The sequence below is a fragment of the Muscardinus avellanarius genome (assembly GCF_963383645.1).
Source record: "Muscardinus avellanarius genome assembly, chromosome: X".
NCBI lineage: Eukaryota > Metazoa > Chordata > Mammalia > Rodentia > Gliridae > Muscardinus > Muscardinus avellanarius.
The window spans coordinates 48,745,894-48,768,351 of record NC_137792.1 but is presented as its reverse complement, the minus strand read 5'-3'; the positions used below and the strand labels follow the sequence as shown (position 1 = coordinate 48,768,351).

The 22,458-nt window shown below is 35.9% G+C and overlaps 1 protein-coding gene and 1 pseudogene across 2 annotated transcripts in view; one reads left to right on the top strand and one right to left on the bottom strand.

Moving 5' to 3' along the window:
- Positions 1–22,458, top strand: part of FAAH2 (fatty acid amide hydrolase 2) — a gene marked incomplete at both ends in the record, with an annotated part of 63,070 nt that overhangs the window by 12,871 nt on the left and 27,741 nt on the right. The window contains 3 exons of the mRNA XM_080719121.1: positions 10,142–10,278; positions 14,121–14,330; positions 21,870–21,989. Coding sequence (XP_080575247.1) covers positions 10,142–10,278; positions 14,121–14,330; positions 21,870–21,989 — 467 coding nt within the window. The remainder of the gene's footprint in view (positions 1–10,141; positions 10,279–14,120; positions 14,331–21,869; positions 21,990–22,458) is intronic.
- Positions 9,332–9,800, bottom strand: LOC308279408 (riboflavin kinase-like; annotated as a pseudogene). Its single transcript has one exon. The product of its transcript is annotated as a riboflavin kinase-like (transcript).

Here is a 22,458-nt window from a genome sequence, read left to right as displayed (position 1 = left end):
GACCTTATAGGGACTTTTACTAAGTCAGAATTACGTGATGGAGGATTACGTGAATTACAAGATGGAAGATGTCGTGTATAAAAAGTCTGTTCCGTGTTTTGTACTTCAGTGATTTCGTTCGAAGCACCCCCTCCTTGTTACCCCTGGGTAACTTGAGGGTGTAAATATCTTCTGTATTTCTCTTTTCTTTTTCTTTTTGTCTTTTTGGATTGGGGATCAAACCCAGGGCCGTGTACTTGCCAGGCAAGCACTTTGCAACTGATCTACATCCCAGCCCTATCTTCTGTATTTCTATCTTTTAATAAACTTCTTTAAATCTTCAGGAAGAGTTCAGGCTAATGCATATCTATCCTTAGCTCAGGACAAGAACAGGCATTTTTTTTTCTGTTTTTTTTGGGGGGGGGAATTATTCTCCGGGGTCTAACAAAGGTCCCCGGGGACAGTTTCCCCAACCATAACAGTCTTAACCGTAACAACCAGCCTTGCAATAAATTAATTATTTAATTTTATTCTTCCTTAGAGGTTGAGTCTGAAACTTCATATCTACATTTTTATCTATCTGCACACACATACATGCATACATCTAAATTTGTGTGTGTGTGTGTGTGTGTGTGTGTGTGTGTGTGTGTGTGTGTGTGTGTGTATGTGTAGCCGGTTTTATTCCATGGCTTCATATACCATTTGGACACTGGTAGGCATAACTCCTCAAACTTTATCTGTAACTCAGGCCTTTCATCTAACTTTTATTCCTAAATGTATATATCTACCTATTTTGATACCTCTACCTGCCTATTCCATGGAACAACAAAGTCAAAATAATTAAATTTGAACTCACCAGCTTTCCTTTTTTTATTTTATATTTATTATTATTATTATATTTATTATTATTATTATTATTATTATTATTATTATTATTAGTGGTAATGGGGTTCCTGGAAACCCTACTACCTTCGGGCTACACTCCCAGACCTATTTTATACTTTTTTAAAATTTGGAAACAGGGTCTCTTAAGCCAGCATGGCTGGCTTTGAACCTACACGATCTTCCTGTCTCTGCCTCCCAAGTGTGGGGATTACAAGCCTGCGCCACCATGCCTGGCAGCTTTCCTCTTTTTATGATTTTGTAATTTTGTTCTCAATGAATGATACCACCATAGACTAAGCCCTTTAAGCCAGAAAACAAAAGTCAATAGCAACTTAATTTCACATATTCTAACCTTTTAACATTCTCAATTCTACCTTCTAATTTTTCTCTCAAAATCTACTATCCAAATAGTTGTCTACTTTTCTTCATTCTACCTGCTGTTGCATTAGTCCCAACTATCAACTTTACCTGTTGCTGTCATTTCCTTGTTTCTAGTTTTACATCCATTTCATAGATTTTTACACTGTGGTAACCACAGGATATCTATATATCACAATTCTCTTTTAAGCATCCCAACCCCCTAACTCATATCCTTTCATGATCTGACCATTCTTAGTTTCCCAGTTTTAACTTTTTGCTGTTCTCCAACACATAATTGAATTTTACTTATTTATTTTTGTGATTTATTATGTATCTTTGTGTCATGCTAAAGTTTGATATTCTTTTTCATGTATCTATTTTTCTAGTAGATTTTGAATATTTATGTGTTTTCATGGCAGTAGTTATCCTTTAAGTATTTCTTGAAGGTCAGCCATAAATATTGTTTATTTAAATCATAAAATAATATTATAGGTTATTTAGAGAACTTAAAATTTTTATTTTGAAAATTAGTAATTGAGATATTGAGAACTACATTGTAGTTGCTTCAATGCTTATAATAATACATATTCAAATTGTGTTTGGGGGCAAATTGATTTAATTGTGTTTCTTTCTGACTATTATTATGTATTCTGTGTATTACAGAACATTTGAAAATTTCAAAAAATAACAAAAATGTACACGATATTAGCACCAAAGAAGTGGTTGGGTATTCACTGCTAATGTTTTGGTTTTCCTCCACATTCATGTACATTTCTCACATGGTTGAGATTATGCTATAACTATCATGTTGTAACCTTTTTGTTAAATTGAATAATATTACAGAATATTGCAAAATAGGAATTTTCAAAGAACCTTGGACCTTTTAGGCAATAGTACTTTTATTGGCTGTATATGTAGATTTCTATCATTTATTTCATCATAGGTTGCTTCATTATGTTATAAATATAAGTAGTGATACACCAATCAGATTTTCATTGGATCCCTGTTAGTATGATAGATCATTTTCCTTGTGGTAGATTTTTATCCCTTTTCTGGTATTGGGGATTGAATCCAGAGGTATTCTACCTCCAATCTATACTCTAAGCCCTATTTAAATTTTTATTTTGATACAGGGTTTCACTAAGGTGCTAAGAATGTCATTCTGTTGCTGAGGCTGTCCTTGAACCTGTGAACCACCTGTCTCAGCCTCCTAAGTACTGGAATTACAAGCATGTGCCATCACACCTGGCTCTTAGGATGGATTCTTAAAAGGAGAATAGCTGGATCAAATGGTAATATTTATTTATTTATTTATGTATTTATTTTTCACTTAGTTAAGATTTATTTCAAGGCCTGACAGCATTTCAGCATTTGGATTAATCAAAATGAAACTATTGTAATTTCTTATAACACATAAAACTTAATATATAATGTTTTTAAAAGGTAGACAGGGACTTCCGGGAAGATGGCGACCGAGAAAAGCGGGGCTTAAGAGCCCCGCTAACAACCAATCTCCATTACCACAAAATCAGCGCCTTTCATAGCCAGAAAACACCAGAGAAACAAAAAAATCACCAGGCTCCAGAGAGAAAGCGGACTGAGAACAGAGCCACAGAGGAGATACACGGGCCTCACGCCCGAGGACGCGGCAGCAGCGCCATACTGCCGGCGGCAGTGGCGACTTCCCAGATGGCTACGGCAAGCCGAGGTGAGCCACTGCAGAACAGCCAGGCGGGATTTCTCGCCGCAGGTAAAATCTAAAGCTCCCAGTGGCTGAGCTCAGCACACGCTGCAGGGATTCAGAGTGGAAATCAAAACCAAGAATAAATACACCAGCCTCACAGCCGAGGGCGTAGCAGCGGTGCCATATTGCCACCGGCGGCAGCAGCAGAGAATTCACCGAATCCAGTACAGCTACATCTGCGTACTCAAAAACAGTGAGTCAAATTGCGGACCACAGAGGAGAAATCCCAGTACTGTACTCCCTGGGACTTGACCCAGTGGGGGAGGGGTGGTGGCAGAGATATCACACCAAAGGAGAACGTGCAATCCGGCACCCCCCACAGTCTAAAGCAGCCTCTATCGACTCTCTGGGTTGGAGACTCTGTGATACAACCCAGTAAAGGAGTAGTGGGGTCTGAGATACTACTGACTCGAGATCCAGAGCACCTTAAGTGAAGTCATAGTGACCCAAGGGAAGAACCCAGAGAAGGCACAAACTTCCAAAATCATGGGAAGGAGGAATAATACTGGAGCAATGAATGCCCACAACCCCACAACATCAGAACCCGATAAAACAGAAAATCAGAGATTTCTAGAAGATCAAATCAGGAAAATAACTGTAGAAATAATAGAGGTGCTTCGAAAAGAACTCAGAGAGAGCCAAAAAGAGATAAAGGATGCAATTAATGAAGTAAAGGCCTCAATTCAAAGCACAAACAACCGATTAGACCACATGGAGAACAGAATCTCGCTCTTAGAAGATGATCATTCCAAAAATGAACGCATAGTTTCTAAACTAGAAAAAAATAACCGATAGCAGGAATCTGATATTGAAGAAATATGGGCCCATTTTAAGAGAGCTAACTTAAGAATAATTGGAATAGAGGAGGGAAAAGAAAGTGAAACCAAAGGGATCAACAATCTCTTCAAGGAAGTAATAGCAGAAAATTTTCCAAACATAGAGCAAGAGGTCGATACACAGGTCCAGGAAACTTATAGAACTCCCTTTAGACAGGATCGGAGAAGAGTATCCCCACGCCACATAATTGTCAAAATGACCAATGTGGAAGCCAAGCAGAGAATCTTAAAGGCAACAAAAGCAAAGGGCCAAGTGACATTCAGAGGCATACCAATTAGAATCACTCCAGACTTCCCAAGCCAAGTCATGAGAGCCAGAAGGGCTTGGAGTAACATATTCCAAACTCTGAAAGAAAACAACTTCCAGCCAAAAATTTCCTACCCAGCAAAACTTTCTATCAAATTAGATGGAGAAATAAGAAGCTTCCATGACAAACAGAAACTGAAGGAATTTATGTCTTCAAAACCAGCACTAGAGAAAATACTCAAAGAGATTAACTACAAAGAAGAAATAGGTAACACACACCAGAACCAGAGAAACAAGATTTTCCATCCAACAGACAACTAAGATTGGTTATCTGTGGAGATTCATTACTTATGTTAGTCTTTTACCTATCTCTAAAGGGTACTGTTTGCCTTTATTGTTGTTAATTTTTAGGATTTCTAGTTGGAATATTAATATACTTTCAGATATAGCATTTGGAAATATTTTATCCCATTCTATTAGTAACTGTTAACTTTGTTTACATTGTCTTTGGATATACAATATCTTTTTTATTTTTTAGGGAGCTTGTATACTCTTCTGTTGCCTGTGCCATTGAAATCATATCCAAGAAATCACTGCCAATTTCAATGTTGTGAGGTTTAATGACCCAGATTTTCTCCTAAAAGTTTATAGTCTTAAGATTTATATTTAGGTCTTTTATCTATTTTAAGATTTATATTTAGGTCTTTTATCTATTTTGAGTTAATATTTGTATATGGGATTAAGTAAGGGTCCAACTTTATTCTTTTCCATGTAATTATTATGTTTCAACAATATTTAGTTAAAAGATTATTATTTCCACCACCAAATGTTCATGGAAACCTTGTCAAAAATAACTTGACAATATAGGGAAGAATTTAGCTCTAGGCTTTTATTTAACTCCAAGGGTTTATATATCTGCCTTTAGAATAGTACTACACTGTTTCAATTATTGTAGCTTTATATGGTTTGAAATCAGAAAATATATATCTTCTAGCTTTGTTCTTTTTCAAGATCGTTTTGGGTATCTAGAGTCCATATTCCATATTAGGATAGATTTTTTTTCCTGAAAAATAAATATATAAATATATGATAGTTTCACCTAAAAATAGAAAAAAAATATTCTCTGGTAAGAAAGAAAGTAAAAAGAAATATTGAAATGTTATCTTTAAGACATCAAAAGCTTGGTATCAGATAAATGAAACTGTTATGTGAGATTATCATTTTTAATTTTGGATAAATTGCTATAATACTAGATGTCAACCACTAAGCCAAGCATGGGAGGGAGGGATGGGGAGTGAATGGGGTGGGGATCGGGTGGGGGCTGACTGGGCGATGTGTGCATGTATGTCTACAAAAGTTTGTATCCCACTATGATGTATGAATACAGTGCACCAATAAAAAATTTAAAAAAAAAGGTAGACACACTTAACTAATCCCAAAACAATACATTATACAATTTTCAAAAGCGATGGTATTCATCAAAAAATAAAACATCAAATAATTTCCACACAGTGAATGAGAACATAATTAGCAATACGCTATTCAGACTAAATAAATACAAGTCTGTTCTTACATTTTTCATGTTTTTAAATTTTTTCATAATGCCACTAATAATTGAGTCTTCTTTCAAGTATGGGGTTTTTGATATTAAAAATTGTGTTTCAGAGTTGGGGGTATAGTAGAGCACTTGCCTAGCATAAGGTCCTGGGTTCCATATCCAGCATCACAAATATGTAGGTTTTTCTTAAATATTTTTATGAGGGATAAAAAAGCCACAAATTGCATTTTATGTCATAAAATCATACATCAAAAAGAAGAATATAATCCAACTGAATCTACCCATGTATCCTTATCCCCTCTTCTCCAACAGGTTTAGATGTTTTTCTTTCTTTTGTCTTTTTTTTTTTTTTTGGTGGTACTGGGGTTCCTGGAAGCCCTTTTACCTCCCAGACCTATTTTATATTTTTTATTTGGAAACAAGGTCACTTAAGCCAGTGCGGCTGGCTTCGAACCTGCACGATCCTCCTGTCTCTGCCTCCCTAGCGTGGGGAATACAAGTGTGAGCCACCACACCCGGCTGATGTTTTTCTATATACTTTATTACCTTCTACATACTTTAACCCTTATTTACCCTCCCACCCTACCTCCACTTCATCTCAAATCTGTTGCTAAAGCAATAATGATATAGTATACTATCTGAGAGGGTACAAAGCTATCTGTATCTTAATTTACCACATATCCAAAGATTTCAACTTCCTGCTAATATAAATAAAATAGTCAAAAGTTATAATAGGTGCAAGAAAAATTCAAACTATGAAGATTATTTAGCTAAATCTTTACTTATACCTTTCCCTCAAGTTATAAGTACTCTTTGGGCTACCATTAAATTATATTGTGTATACATGGCTACAACAGTTTAAATTTGCTCTGAAACATATAATCACATTAAATAGAAATAACCTTCTATTCCATAGTTTAATTGGCCCTTAAATAGTTTCTCTAGGGGGAAAAAGAAGTATCTTTTGTATTTAAGAAGTTGATACATGTACATGAATGGCTATGTGTTCATTTAAATCCTAAGGAATCCTAAACTTTTTTTTTCTAAAACTGTGGAACAGTTATACACTTAATCACTATTCATGCAATCTCTTAAGTCTACAGTTATAGGATGTTCAAATGGAAAAAATAGACTAGTAATGTTGAGACACGATAATATCATTTTTTTACTGATTTTTTTCCAGATTATATTTTCACATAAATTCTTTTGTTGTTGTTGTTGGTGGTGGTGCATTAATACGTACTGTACAAGAATAGAGTACAAAATGTTAGAGGCATACATGTACACATCACTTTATTTTTTTATTTTTTGTGGGTTTGGGGATGGAACCCAGGGATATTCGACCTCAGAGCTACACCTCCTGCCCTATTTTTTATTCGTTATTTTGAAACCAGGTCTCATTAAGTTGCAGAGGGCCTCACTAAGTAGCTGAGGCTGTCCAAGAACCGCGATTCTCCAGTCTCAGCCTCCCGAATGCTAAGATTACAAGCGTGGGCCACCACACCCGGCTTCCAGGGTAATATTTTAAACCATCTCTTTCCTCTGTCAGGCTGGTTCCTTCTAGGCTGATACATTGCATAGGTGACATCCTGGGACAGGCTTATGTTCTGACCCAGAATCCACGGGCATTCTACCTCTGAACTATACCCCCAACCCTATTTTTTATTCTTTATTTTGATGCAGGGTCTCACTGAATTGCAGAGGGCCTCACTAAGAAGCTGAGGCTGTCCGCGAACCGCTATCCTCCGGTCTCAGCCTTCCGAATGCTGTGATTATAAGCATGCGCCACCACGCCCGGCGTGTACACATCACTCTAGCCCTTACCCAATTCCCACCTCATTCCCTAACCTCTCCATCCTTCCCATGTTTGGCTTAGTGATTGACTTTGATGTTTGAGAATGTACATAATGTACATTAGAGAGTTTTCCTCTTCTCCCTCACCTCACTTCACACTATTTTCCAAATTGTTTGCACTAATTTGGAATCCCACCAACAGTGTGTTAGAGTTCCCACTTCTTCACATTCTCACCAGCATGTGTTCTTTATGTTTTGAAAAATTGCCATTCTAGTTGGAGTTAGGTGAAATCTCAGGATAGTTTTGATTTACATCTCTCTGATTGCTAATGATGTTGAGCTATTTTTCATACATTTACTGGCCGTATGAATTTCATCTTTTGTGAAGTATTTATTTAGTTTGCTTGCTCATTTTTTTGATTGAGTTATTTATTGGCTGCAAGTTTTTTGAATTCTCTGTATTTTCTAGATATTAGTCTTCTATCCTAGGAGTAGATGGCAAATTTTTCTCCCATTTTTTTAGCCAGCTCTCTCTTGAGGTTCTTGATAGTTTCCTTTGCTGTACTGAAGCTCTTCAGTTTAATGCAATCCCACATATTGATCCTCCTTTTAGTTTCTTGTGACTTTGGGGTGTTGTTGAGAAAGTTTTTACCTGTGCCTATGTGTTGAAGTGTTGGTCCTATGTCCTCTTCAAGGTCTCTAGTCTGATTTTCAAGTCTTTGAGTCACCTTGAATTGACTCTTGTGCAGGGTGAGAAAATGGGATTTACTTTCATTTTTCTGCTTATGGTTAATCAGTTTTTCCAACACCATTTGTTGAAGAGGCTACTTTTTCCAGTGTATGATTTTGGCCCCTTTGTCAAAAATCAATAGACTATAAGTGCAAATTTTTTTTCTGAGTCTTCTACTCCATTGGTCTATATATCTGCTTGTGTGCCAGTACCATGCTGTTTTTACTACTAAAGCTTTGTAGTATAGTTTGAAATCAGGTATTTTGATGCCTCTTGTATATTTTTTTGTTGCTGAGAACTACTTTGGCTATTCTGGGTTTTTGTTGTTCTAAATGAATTGAAGGACTGATTTTTCTATGTTTGTGAGGAATGACCTTGGTAATATAATGGGTATTACATTGAATCTGTAGATCACTTTTGGAAGAATGGCCAATTTGATGATATTTATTCTGCCTACCCAAAAACATGGAAAATATTTCCATCCTCTAAGTTCTTCATTTCTATTTTTCAATGTTTTATAATTTTCTTTGTAGGGGTATTTTACCTCCTTGGTTAGGTTTACTCCTAAATATTTTTTGTGGAGTATCTTGGGTGGGAATGTTTTCTGGATTTCTTTTTAAGTGGATTTATGGTTGGCATATAGGAAAGCTTCTATACAGGTATATACATGCTGGTGCTTCACTATGAAAATAGTAATTCTCACTCAAATTAGTAACTTGCTTTTACCCGTACTTGTATACATTTTATTTCCATTATAAGACACTTAATATCTTCTGAGTGATTCATTTTATTCAACATACTGTAAAAATTCTTGATTTTTTGGTGGCACTGGGGTTCCTGGAAGCCCTTCTGCCTCGGAACTACACTCCCAGACCTATTTTGTATTTTTTTTTTATTTGGAAACAGAGTCTCTTAAACCAGCAAGGCTGGCTTCGAACCAGCGTGATCCTCCTGTCTCCACCTCCCAAGCGTGGGGATTACAAGCGTGCTCCACCACGCCCAGCCTAAAATTCTTGATTTTAAAATGAATCTTTTTAGTACTATAGCATGATGACTTTAACTGTTAAGCATAATAGTATGATTACATTGTATGGCTTAAACTAATTTACAACTGTGGGAAAATGTTTGATTTCTAAAAGTATAAGCAAGATGAGATTCCATAGTCATGAACAGTGAAATGAGTAAATAAGGTAATTTTTCAGTCTTCATTCATTATCTTACTTTTGAGAACCTAGATGAAATTGTCATCTTTGAGTTTCAAATGTTTTGGTAAATCTAATTGTTTTTTAGTTTCTCCAGTATCTTCTTGAATTGCTGAAATAAGTGACTCTAAAGAACTGAAGTTATTTTCTGGTTTGAGGTAGCCAACAGTGTCCATACTAAGGATCTCCTCATAGAAGTCCTTTTTGAAATGATGCATGGTATGAGTTTCCATAGACTTTTTCATGTTCTTGTAGTATGGGTTCCATCCTATGCTCACCACCATCTTATGGACATCTCTACTTCCAACACTGGTCAATCCATAATAAATGCCAGTGGATAAAATCAGCTGAAAGATTATCAGCTACTTGTTCAGGAAAGTTAGCTGTGGGGTTGCCCAGCTGCTTGGAGCCACAGTGGAAGCTCTGCACCACTTGGCCCAGGCAGAATTATGGCTGGCTTCTCATGAGGCTGTCCATCTGGGGCTCTGGCTGTGGACCAGTAGGCATGTCCTGTGGAGCTGATGTGGGGGCAGTGCCTGGATCCCCCAACCAGCCAAAGACTGGGCAAGAGCTCTGTGAACCAGTGGGTCAGGAACTCTATGGGCCAGACAGCAGCAGCAGCAGCAGCATGGAGAGAGGGTCCCTCACACTGCAGGCAGATCCAACAGACAAAAATGGAAGGCTCAGGAGGCATATCTCCAAATGGTCACAGCAAGAACATTAACTGAAATATGTTAATCATTCTCCTTGTAATAAAGTTGGGTAGTTGGTTACTTTACCATTTGCACTATTTAATTTCTTTCTAGGTTTGAGGAAGCTAAGAAGGAGGCACATGCTGTAGATCAAAGGCTTGCAGAGAAACAGGAAGATGAAGCCACCCTGGAAAAGAAATGGCCTTTCCTTGGAGTTCCTTTGACAGTAAAGGAAGCTTTTCAACTACAAGGTATCATTTTTTGTAGTTTTTTTTTTAGCTACATTGGTTGAATTCACAAATGATTTCCATTTTCTGAAGATATAAGATAAAAAGACATTATCAAAGTGGAAGACAATTCTAAGCTTTCTTTTCAGGTTTGAAATGAGAAAAAATATTCATCAAATTTCATTCATCAAGGAAAATGATAATGGTCATTCAGTGTTATTGCATGTAAGGCCACTAAGTTTAATACTCATTAGGATTCATAGTAAAGCCTTCCACTATTATTGCATTAAAAATATCATCTATTTTGGGGGAAAATAAGTTAAGAGTCATGAAGCTTCAAGTAATTTGCCTAAAGCCATGCTGGGATTCTGATCAAAGTCTCCTTTTTCTACAATACAACTCAAGTTTTGTAACTTCCTCCTTGCCATGAAAGTAAATTAAAATCTCAGTTATTGGGAAATTAAACAACATATTTTAAAATAATGCATGTGTCAAATAAATAAATCATATGCAAACTTTTGTACTGAAAAACCCCAAATAACAGAACTTATGGGATGTTCTAAATCAATACTTGGAAATGTATGGATTTGAGTGATTTTTTTAAAAAGAAAAAATTTCAAATCAATAACTTAAGCTTCCAACTTAGCAAACTATAAGATGGAAATTAAACTAAACCTAGAGCAAAAAGGAAAGAAATAATATTAAAATGTAAATCAACCGTTCGTGGTAGTGCATGCTTGTAATCCCAGCATTTGGGAGGCTGAGACCTGAAGATCATGGTTTGCGGACAGCGTCAGCTAATTAGTGAGGCTCTTTGCAACTCAGTGAGACCCTGTTTCAAAAATAAAGAATAAAAAATAGGGCTGGGGATGTAGTTCTAAGTTAGAATGCCCCTGAGTTTTATCACTAGTACCATAAAAAATGTAAACAAATGAGACAGAAAGCACTAGATCAGTAGTTAAAATCAGTGAAGTAAAAATTCGTTTTTTGGAATGATTAACACCAACAATCCTGACAAATTTTCATGTAAGTGTTTAAGAAAAGGGTGGGAGAAAAATATATTAATAAAACCATGAAAGAAAGAGGGGCATGATTATAGCTTCTAAAGTTATTAAGGAAATGGCAAGACAATGTGATGAAAAACTTCACTCCAACAAATTAGACAACTTAAATGAAATACAAAGATTTCTAGACAGATAAAAATAAAAAATGACTTGATTCAAAATAAAGCAAAATATAATTAATTTACAGCCAGCAAAGAAATTGAATTATTACTTAAAATATCTACATAAAGAATAACCCAAACTTAGACGACTTCACAATTGAATTCTATCATATATTTAATTAAGAATACTATCAATCCTTCAAAAACTGTTCTAGAATATAGAGGAAGTATAGGAAAAGGAGGAAGAAGAAATACTTTCCAACTTATTCTTTGGGGTCAGTATCAACCTGATACTAAACCTAAATATAGATAGGATAATAAAAGACAATTGTAGACTAATACTTCTCCTGAATGCAGATACAAAAATCATCAACAAAATAATAACAAAATGAAGCTACCAACATCTAAAAAGGGTTACATATTAAAACCAAGTTGAATTTATCCAAGGAATTCAAGATTGGTTTAGTTACAGAAGAAGTACTAGAACTAATTGACAAGTTCAGCAAGGACACAAGGTGCAAGCACTTCAAAATTGATTTTTAGCCAGGCCTAGTGGCACATGCTTACAATCCCAGCATTCAGGAAGCTGAGACAAGAGGATCACAGTTTGCGGACAGCCTCGGCTACTTAGCGAAGCCCTTTGTAACTCAGTGAGACCCTGTTTCAAAAATATAAAAAGACTAAAACATAGGGCTTAGGTCAAATTTTCAGTCAACATTTCTTAGAATTTTGGGGGCTTTTCTTTATTAATTTTTAAAATCACATGTGGATTAGTTTTTTTTTTAAAGTTATTAGTGCCATAGAGTTATGGGAACCATTTGTTCTTTCTTATTTATTTATTTATTTGTTTGTTTGTTTATTTATGTATTGCAGTACTGGGGATTGAACCCAGGGGCTTTCTACCTCCAAGCTATACCCCCAGCCCTATTTTTATTCTATATTTTAAAACAGAGTATCACTAAGTTGCAGAGAGCCTCACTATGTAGCTGAGACTATCCTTGAATCTGCAATTCTCCTGTCTCAGCCATCCAAATACTGGAATTACAGGCATGCACCACCACACCTGGCTCCTTTTTGCTCTTTAGTTTTTAATTATTTATGTTTTTATTGGTGTACTATAGTCTCACATTAAAATGTAGATCTGTGGATCATGTAGACAGTGGCATATATTCACACAGTACTTGTTGCCCTCCCCCATTCCCCATTTCCCTCTCTCCCGATACTGAGTGTCCAGGTTAACAATGCTTTATTCACATCACATAGTCACATGTGGCTTTTCCATTAATGAACCTCAGCCTTCTTCTTCCTCTATCCTTCCTTCCTGGCTTCACGGAAGTTTTTCCTCCATTATCTACATTTTAAATTCACTAACAGCTGCTGTAACTCTTGTTCTTCATGGATTTTTTTTTCTGTATGATCTTATCACTCATTGAATTTACATGCTAAATCTCTTTATTCTTTTTTTTAATTTAAAGGAGCCTTTTATGTTTTCTCTGTGTTTTATGGTATTGAGATTTTTGAGTACTGGAAGATTTCTAGAAAGTTACCTTGTAGGATAATCATGGTTTGAGTTTCTCCAGTTTTCTTCATTATTAGATTTATATTATACTTTTCATGGGTGAGAAGAACAATTCTTTTTTGTTATATAATTTACATACTATAAAAATTTAAGCTTTATTTTCCACATTTAAATGTTTATTATTTCCATATCAGTTTTTGTTTATGATACAATGTAGGAATATATATTCCTATATATGTGTATATTTAATGTTAAATATCAGTTTCTTTGTGCCATTGAAAGGTCATAACTTTCCTTACTGATCTAAGTGCCACTTCCATTTTATACCATATTTCCTACGTAGATACTTTGTTCCTCTCTTGTGTTTCTATGTGTCCTTAATGTGATCTTTTTACTTCTCAAAACATATTCTTCCCTATTATAATGATTTACCAGTTTGGGTTATTAGATTGTAAAATTCATAGTTGTAAGATGTTGTTTTTTTGTGGTACTGGGTATTGAACTTAGGGGCATTCTACCTTTGAACTACACAGCCAGCCCTATTTTGTATTCTTTATTTTGAAACAGGGTCTCACTAAGTAGCTGAGGCTGGCTAAGAACCTGGACCCTCCTGTCTCCGCCTCCCAAGTACTGGGATTAAAAGTATGTACCACAATGCCTGGCTAGATGGTTTTATTAAATATGTTTGGACATTTTACATTCATTCTCTCATTTAATCCTCATAAAATCTGAGATGTAGAAAAGTTATATGACTTGCCCAACATTGAAAGAGTTAGTTTGGGAGCTGGGCGTGGTGGCACACAGTTGTAATCCCTGTGCTTGGGAGGCAGAGACAGGAGGATCGTGCAGGTTCGAAGGCAGCCGCGCTGGCTTAAGAGAACCGGTTTCCAAAAATAAAAAAAAGTAGAAAATAGGTCTGGGAGTGTAGCCTGGAGATAGAAGGGCTTCCAGCAACCCCAGTACCACCAAAAAATAAAAATAAAGAGTTACTTTGGTACAGAATTGATATTTGAACTCTGTTCTGACTCCCAAACCTATGCACTTTTCATTAAGTCATACCACTTTTAAGTACCAAGCAAATTGTCTAGTGCAATAGTCAGGTTGGTTCTTTATATGTACTCAATAAATAATCACTGTTTTTATTTAATAACATGTTAACATCTTTTTCTATGACCCTTATAGGAATGCCCAATTCTTCTGGTCTTGTGAGCCGTCGTGATACCATTTCAAAAACAGATGCTACTGTGGTTGCATTACTGAAGGAAGCTGGTGCCATTCCCCTTGGCATAACAAACTGTAGTGAATTGTGTATGTGGTATGAATCCAGTAACAAGATCTATGGCCGATCCAACAACCCATATAATTTACGACATATTGTAGGTGGAAGTTCTGGTGAGTTGAGCAATATTAAGTAATCCTTGTGAGGAGTAGCTATAGTATTCTACAAAACTTCTAGAAAGCAGTTGCCATTTGTTTATGGTAAAGGAATTTGTAAAACGTGTCAAAGATCATTGAAGAGCACTGTGTCAGTGAACATTCATATTCCTGGTGTGTGTGTGTATGTGTATGTGTGTGTAAAAGAATGTGTGTGTGTGTGTGTGTGTGTGTGTGTGTGTGTGTGTGTGTGTGTAAAAGAGAAGGAAAGAGGATGTAAGTTACTGAAGCTGGTTGACCTTAAGGCCTATTCCTTCTGGAGACAAAGATAATAAAATAGCATAAGAACATTGACTTCTGACAGATTTGTGCTAGAAACTGTGGTAATGTACAAATATAGCAGATATGGCCATGATAAGCCTCTCTGTTGGGATAATATTTATGTTGAAACACAAAGGATCACAGAGATTAGCTCACTCATTATAAACAGGAGTCGTTTGGGGAAAAGAGCAGTTTTGGTAGAGGGAACAAAAAGTAGAAGAACCCTGAAGTAGGAACATGCTTAGTGTGCTCAGTAAACTTAAAGAAATCCATAAGACCCCTGTAGTAATTAAGACATAGAAGAGATAGAGGTGAAATAAGAAAGGTCACAATGTTAAGGTAGGTTATATAGAGAAGTAAAATAATTAGCAAATATATAATTCAGAAGTCTAGTCATCCAGCAGACAAATGGTAGTGGATATAACTAGTGCCTGTCAAGATTAAGAAAAGTAGGTAGTATACAAGAGACTTTTTGGATTATATGTTCATTGAGTAAATTTGAGTATGTGGGAATAGAAGTAAAAATAGAAGTGAAAAATAACTCCAGGATTTCTGACTTGAGGTATAGAGTATTTATTTGGATTAATAAAGATAAATGGGGAAATAAAGATGGGCAGCATGATTTAGGAATAACATTTTGAACATGATTAAGTTGTTTGTTCAACATCCAGTGAAGGTAGCAAGTAGCTTATTGAACATGTGCATAAAAGTAAATATCAGGACTAATTCTTTATTTAAAAATAATGATAAATATGATGCATATATAATCTGTAACCTCTACAATTTATGTAACATCTCAGTATGTATGTTGATTGAAAGAAAATAGAGACCAAGACTGTTCCTTTGTCAACTCCAATAATTTGAAGGTAAACAGAAGTATCTATCAAAGGAAAGTAATAATGAGTTGTAAGTGATAGAGAGAGTTTAGTAGAGATTAGAATTTGCAACATCAAAGGATGTGTATGTAGATTATTAAAATAAGATGTTTAAGCTTTGTGAGTGCTAGAGCCAAACAGACTCTTGAAATTTCTTTATTAAGTGACCTTGTTCACATAAAGTAGATGTTCAGTGGATCAGTTTCCTTCAGCTTATAAAGTGGTCATAATAAGGAAAACTGCTTTGTAAGAGTATTATGATAACTAAAAATATAAGCATGACTTTGGATTTCTATTGCAGCATGTAAAAAGCTCAAAAGCAATCATTTTCATCTACACAATAAGAAAAAAGCTAAACAAACTGAAAATCAACTATCATATTTATGATAGAACTGAGTCATAGGACAGAGCACTGCCCTCCAAAATGAAAATAAAAGCAAGAATATAGAGAAAATAAAAAACATAGCAGAAGCCTAAAAGTTGAAAAGAAAAGGATACCCAGATAAAGGAAAATATAATCTGTAATGATGACCTGAGGGTAGTTCAGTGTGGACAATTTGAGTGGTAAAATTTCCAGGGGTATCTAGTCTTAGAGGGCTCCCAGAGTTTCATGAATTTTATTTCTAGAAGCCCTGTCAGGTTCTGATAGAAAAGAAGATTAGAGAAAAATTATCTCATGCTGCTAGCAAGGGGAGGAGAAATGTAGCTATTTTGTTATTTTTTTTTTTTTTGGTACTGGGGTTCCTGGAAGCCCTTCTACCTCCGGGCTACACTCCCAGACCTATTTTATATTTTTGAAACAGGGTCTCTTACGCCAGCGCGGCTGGCTTCGAACCTGCGCGATCCTCCTGTCTCCGCCTCCCAAGCGCGGGGATTACAAGCGTGCGCCACCACGCCTGGCATATTTTGTTAGTATTGAGGATTAAACCAAGGAGCATTCTATCTCTGAGATACACCCCTAGCCTTAGTTTATTTTTCATTTTGAAACAGGGCCCCCCTATGCTGCTTAAGGTCTTACTAAGTTAATGATGCTGGCCTCAAACCTTTTTTTATTTTATCTTTTTATTAGTACATAGTAGTCATACATCTTAATGGGGTGCTAAACCAGGGTCTTGCTTTGCTGCTGAGGCTAGTCTCCAACCTGTGATCCTCCTGTCTTAGCCTTCCAAGTACTGGGACTACAGACATGCACCACCTCTTCTAGCTGAAAAGTAGCCATTTTGAAACACTTTTAAAACATTCTGTTCTAAGTAATAATGCTCTGAGAAAAACTGTTTTATCAGAGCCTGACTGAGATTTTGCCAAAAGTAATTGACAGGAACTCAGGAAAAGGAAATAGTGATGTCTGGCCCCTCTAGGTTTCTTCTCAGAAAAACAAAACAAGAAGCTCATGTCAGGGTCACAGGCTAGGGAAGATCCCAAGTAAATGACTTATACTTAACCATAGGACCAGAGAATTTTTCTCCCCACCCCACACATGTGACTTACTGTCACATAAGTAGGGATCTTGTAGGACAGAGAAATAAATTGAAATAACGGTGCATTGTAGGCATTATTCAGGAGTGTTTGGAGAAACAAGAGGTAGGAGGGAAGACCAAAAATAGGATACCATATAAAATTTAGATTTTATTTTTTAAACTCTAGCAATAATATTTATTGATGAATACATTAACTAAAAATAACCATGCACATTACATTTAGATTCTCTTGTGACATGGTTATACTTTATATAAGATAATTATGAATAAAATCATAAATGTACTTATTTTGGTTATTCATGTGCTTATTACAATTGTTATGATTATTCTATTCAAAGATTTAAACATGTAAACCCAAGAGACCTAGGAAAATTTCTTAAAAATGATATTTTTAAAACTTTTATTGGTGTATTATAGTCTCAAATAATAACGAAGTTCATTGCAATAGTGACATACATGTACAGAACACTTGATGTGTTTTCCCCTGGCTCCCTTCCCACTCTCCCTTCCTCATACAAGATATTGAGATTGACATTGATATCCTCACACATTAACATAATTTCTATGGAAGTGATTTCTTCATTGATCCTTCCTCCCATCCCTTCCACTAGATCACCTCCCTGGCACCATTGCAGTTTCTGTTCTATTATCTGAAGTCCCTCTGATATCCCAATTACTCCCTAGCTTCTGCCTATTAGAGAAAACATATGACCCTTCACTTTCTGTGACTAGCTACACTCAACAGAATGTTGTCCAGGTCCATCCATTTTTCTGCAAATGACATAATTTTGTTCTTTATTTCGGAGTAGAATTACATTGTGTATATATCCCATAATTTTGTAATCCATACATCTGATGGTAGAGATCTAGGATGGTTCCATACTTTGGCTATTATGGATTATGTTGCTATAAACATGGGTATGCATGTATTACTATGTAATATTCTGGTTTCAGACCCTTTGGAAAGATACCCAGGAGTGGTATAGCTGGATCATATGGTGGATCCATTCCCAGTTTTCTGAGGAATCTCCACACTGATCGCCCTAGTAAGAAAGAAGCAACAGCCTAATTTCGAATTCCTTCACTGGAAACAGAAAGAACAGAGCAGAGCTTATTTGCAATATTCTAAGTTGTCTGGGGGCTATCTGAAGGATTGATTTCTATATTGTCTTAATCAGAGCTCAGATAGGGAAACACAGGATAGTTTAGAACCTGCTGGATCTAGAATGTCCCTCCAAAATCTTATGTTTTAGAAACATGGTACCCAATCAATACAGAAAAGTTCAGGTGTAGGGCTTTTAGACAGTTATTGGATTATCAGGGTTCTGATATAATCAGTGGATTAATACATTTATTAGGTGGATTAATAATTTGAGTGTATTTATTTACTACAAGATAGTGAAAATAATAGGCAGGTGCGGTGTGGCTGGAAGAAGTAGGTCAATGGAGGTATGGCCTTGGGAACTATATCACTGGCCTATTCCTGTCTTTATATCTCTGATTCCCAGCTGCCATGAGCTGAAAAACTTTTCTCCACCATGCCTTGGAATGAATTGTTCATGGACTGAACTCTGAAAGCATGAGCAAAATAAACCTTTCCTCCTCTAAGTTGTCCTTGTCAGGTATTTCCATTAGATCAAATGTGTTAGTCAGATTTTCATTGGTATGCCAAAAATGTCTGAAAAGAATAGCTCAGAGAAGGCTAGGTTATTTGCCTCATAGTTTCAGAGATTTGGTCTACAGTCAGTTAGCTGCCTTTAAGGCAGAGACAGCAAGCACCATGGCATGGTGAAGGAAAGCTTTTTAGCTCATGACATCCAGGAAGGAGAGAGAGAGCGAGAGCGAGAGCGAGAGCAAGAGCGAGAAGGAAGAAGAAGAAAGAGACAGAGAGAGAGAGAGAGAGAGAGAGAGAGAGAGAGAGAGAAGAGAAGAGAGAAGAGAGAAGAGAGAAAGAGAAGAGAGAGAAGAGAGAGAAGAGAGAGAAGAGAGAAGAGAGAAGAGAAAGGGAGAAAGAGAAAAAGAAATGGCCAGGGACAAATATTGTCTTCACAGTGACCTGTCTTGAGGCATGCTTCACTTCTGAATCTTCCTGCATTGAGGTTATTGCACTCAACACATGAGCTTTTGGAAAGACATTCAAGCTCCAAATTATAAGAGCAATGGAAGGCTTACAGACCTCATATTAGTAAAATCTGCATGAATGAGTGGGCACTAACCTTGAAAGTTGAAGGGGATACTACAGACCTACAAATTTCTGCAGAAAGAGTTTATATGTACAGAAATATAATAGAACATATAAAGAACAAAGAAAAAGCTTAAGTGAGATTATTTGGGATATTGAATTGAAAAACACAGACACACAGATGCCTAGGCGGACCTTCTTAGAAAAGACTTTGAAAGACTTTATGTCTTCATTCATGTCTTATTTCAAAGCTCAGAACTTGTGCTGCTAATAAAATCTTCCCTGGTATAGATCCATTCTATAAAGATTACCAGAAATGGCTGTTTTGTTCAATGTCCAAATTTCAACAGCAACAACAACAAAATCCAAGGCATAAGAAGAAATGGGAAATATAACCCAATCAAAGGAATGAAATGAAATGATAAAAACCAGCAATGATAAAAGAGATATTCTATTTACATGACAAAAATTCAAAATATCTGACTTATGTATACTCCAAAACTAAAGGAAAAAATTGATTAAAAAACTTAAGTAAAGTCGGACATGGTGGTGCACGCTTGTAATCCCAGCATTTGGGAGTCTGAGACGGGAGGATCACAGTTTGTGGCCAGCCCCAGCTACTTAGTGAGGCCCTTTGCAACTCAGTGAGACCCTGTTTCAAAATAAAGAATAAAAATTCGGGCTGGAGATATAGCTTGGAGGTAGAATGTCCTTGGGTTCCATCCTCAGTACTGCAAAAAAGAAAACTCAAGTAAATAAAAACATGTTATGTGAACAAATTATGTATATGTACAAATAGAAATTATGAAAAGAAAACAAACTGAAATTCTGGAGTTTAAAAATACAATAACTTAACTGAAAATTTTAAGAGGAGTTTGCTATGACTTAGATTTGGAATCCCCCTAAACCCATGTGTTAAATGTTTGGTTCATGGCCTGTGGGTTTATTGAGTTGTGGTGGAACCTTTAAGAGGTGAGAGCTAGTTGGAGAAAATTAGGTAACTGGGAGCATGTTCTTGAAGAGGATATTTGGAACCTGTCCTCTTCTTATCTTTATTTTTGCTTTCTGGAAACATAAAGGGAACACAGCCTCCTTTGCCACATATTTTCATCTTGCTTTATTGCTTCACTACATGCCCCAAAGCAACAGGGCCAACCAAGTGTGTACTGAAACTATGAGCTTAAACCTGTTTTCCTTAAAAGTTGATTATCTCAGGTGTTTTATCTGAACGGAACATTAACTAACACAAAGTTCAATAGCAGAATCAAACAAGTTAAAGAAAAAAATCTGATAACTTGAGAACAGCTCGTTTTAAATTACTGAGCATGAAAAGCAAAAAGATAAAAAATGAGAAAAGTAAACAGAGGCTAAGGGAAACCATTGAATAGATCAATAGAAGCATTGTGGGAGTCATAAAAGGAGAAATGACAAAAACAGAGACAGGAAATTATTTGAACAAATAATGGCCAGAAGACTCCTATAATGGAGCAAAACACGGATCTACAAATTTAAGAACCTCAGTGAGCTACAACATGAGAAAAGTTATTTATGTTTTCAGTAAGATTATCCTGAGATTTCTAAGCAGAAACCTTGGAGACAAGAAGATAGTGTTGCCGGGCATGGTGGTGCACGCTTGTAATCCCAGCATTCAGCAGACTGAGACAGGAGGATCACAGTTTAAGGACATCCTCAGTTACTTAGTGAGGCCCTTTGCAACTCAGTATGACCCTGTTTCAAAATAAAGAATAAAAAAAAATCGGGCTGGGGGTGTAGCTCGGGGGTAGAATGCCTCAGAGTTCCATCCCCAATAAGCAAATAAATAAATAAATAAATAAATAAAGGCAGTGACTTGATATATTGTATGTGCAGAGAGAAAATATCTGCCAACTGAAAAATTTGTATCTGGGAAAATTGCCCTTCAGAAATGATGGAGAAAGTAAGACATTTACATACAAAAAAAAAAAAAAAGCAGAGGGAGTTTGCTGCCTCTCAATGTGCCTTACAAAAAGTGTTAAAGCGAGTTTTTCAACTTGGAAGCTAGAGGGTAACACAAACACATATGAAAATATAAAGTGCTCTGGTAAAGGTGAATACATGAACAAGCATAAAAACCGATATTAGTGTTATTTTGTTAGGGAGATCAGTTTTATTTTATACAGAATTTAAAAAAACAACCATTGTATAGTAAATTTGTTAGTGTGAAGTATATAAAGATCAATTTCATAAAGCAAAGGAGAAAGCTGTATGTGAGTTCAGTTTTGTATACAACTGAAATTGCTATAATTTTAAAACAGATTCTTATAAATTTAGAATGTATGGATCCTATTTAACCTGCAAAGAAAATATCTATATAGTATACATAAAAGGAAATGAGGAGAAAAATATAATACTATTACTAAAAATTAGTTAAATAAACAGGAAGGTTACAATATTAGAATCAAAAAGCAGAAAAGTTGTGCAGCTAAAAATACCTAAATAACAAAATGTCATGTTTTTCCATATCAAGAAGTTACTTTAAAAATTTTACTCTCTCCAAAAGTTTGATTGGCAGACTGTATTAAAATCATGATCCAAATATATGTTGTCTACTAAATCTGAAAATATCAAATAATAAAAATGAACGGATGGATATTTGTATCCTATGAAAATAGTAACCTAACTAAATTCTTCAATTGAAAATAATTTTTTTTGTTTCATAAAGGTGGTGAGGGTTGCAGCCTGGCAGCTGCCTGCTCAGTGATTGGTGTGGGTTCTGATATTGGTGGGAGCATTCGGATGCCTGCTTTCTTCAATGGCATCTTTGGACACAAGCCTTCTCCAGGTAATGTTAATATAGTGGAAAGGGTGGTTCTATTTGTGCAAATCAGAGTATCACAGAAATTTGTGGAGATTTTGATATTATTGCTTTTATTTTTAAATTTAAATGTGTTTAACTTATATATAAGAAAATATAGTATATATGTATATATATTTAGCACATATGTATTTGTATGTACAAAACACATATATTGGTGGGTAACATGTTTCAATACATGTTTTTTTTTTTTCTTGCGGTACTGAGAATGGAACCCAGGGGCATTCTACCTCCAAGCTACATCCTCAGCCCAATTTTTTATTCTGTATTTTGAAACAGGGTCTCACTGAGAGTTGCAAAGGGCCTCACTAAGTAGCTGAGGCTGTCCAAGAACTGAGATCCTCCTGTCTCAGCCTCCCAAATGTTGGGATTATGAGTGTGTGCCAGCATGTTCGGCTTCAATACATGTTTTTATTGGGTAGTATGTATACCTTTT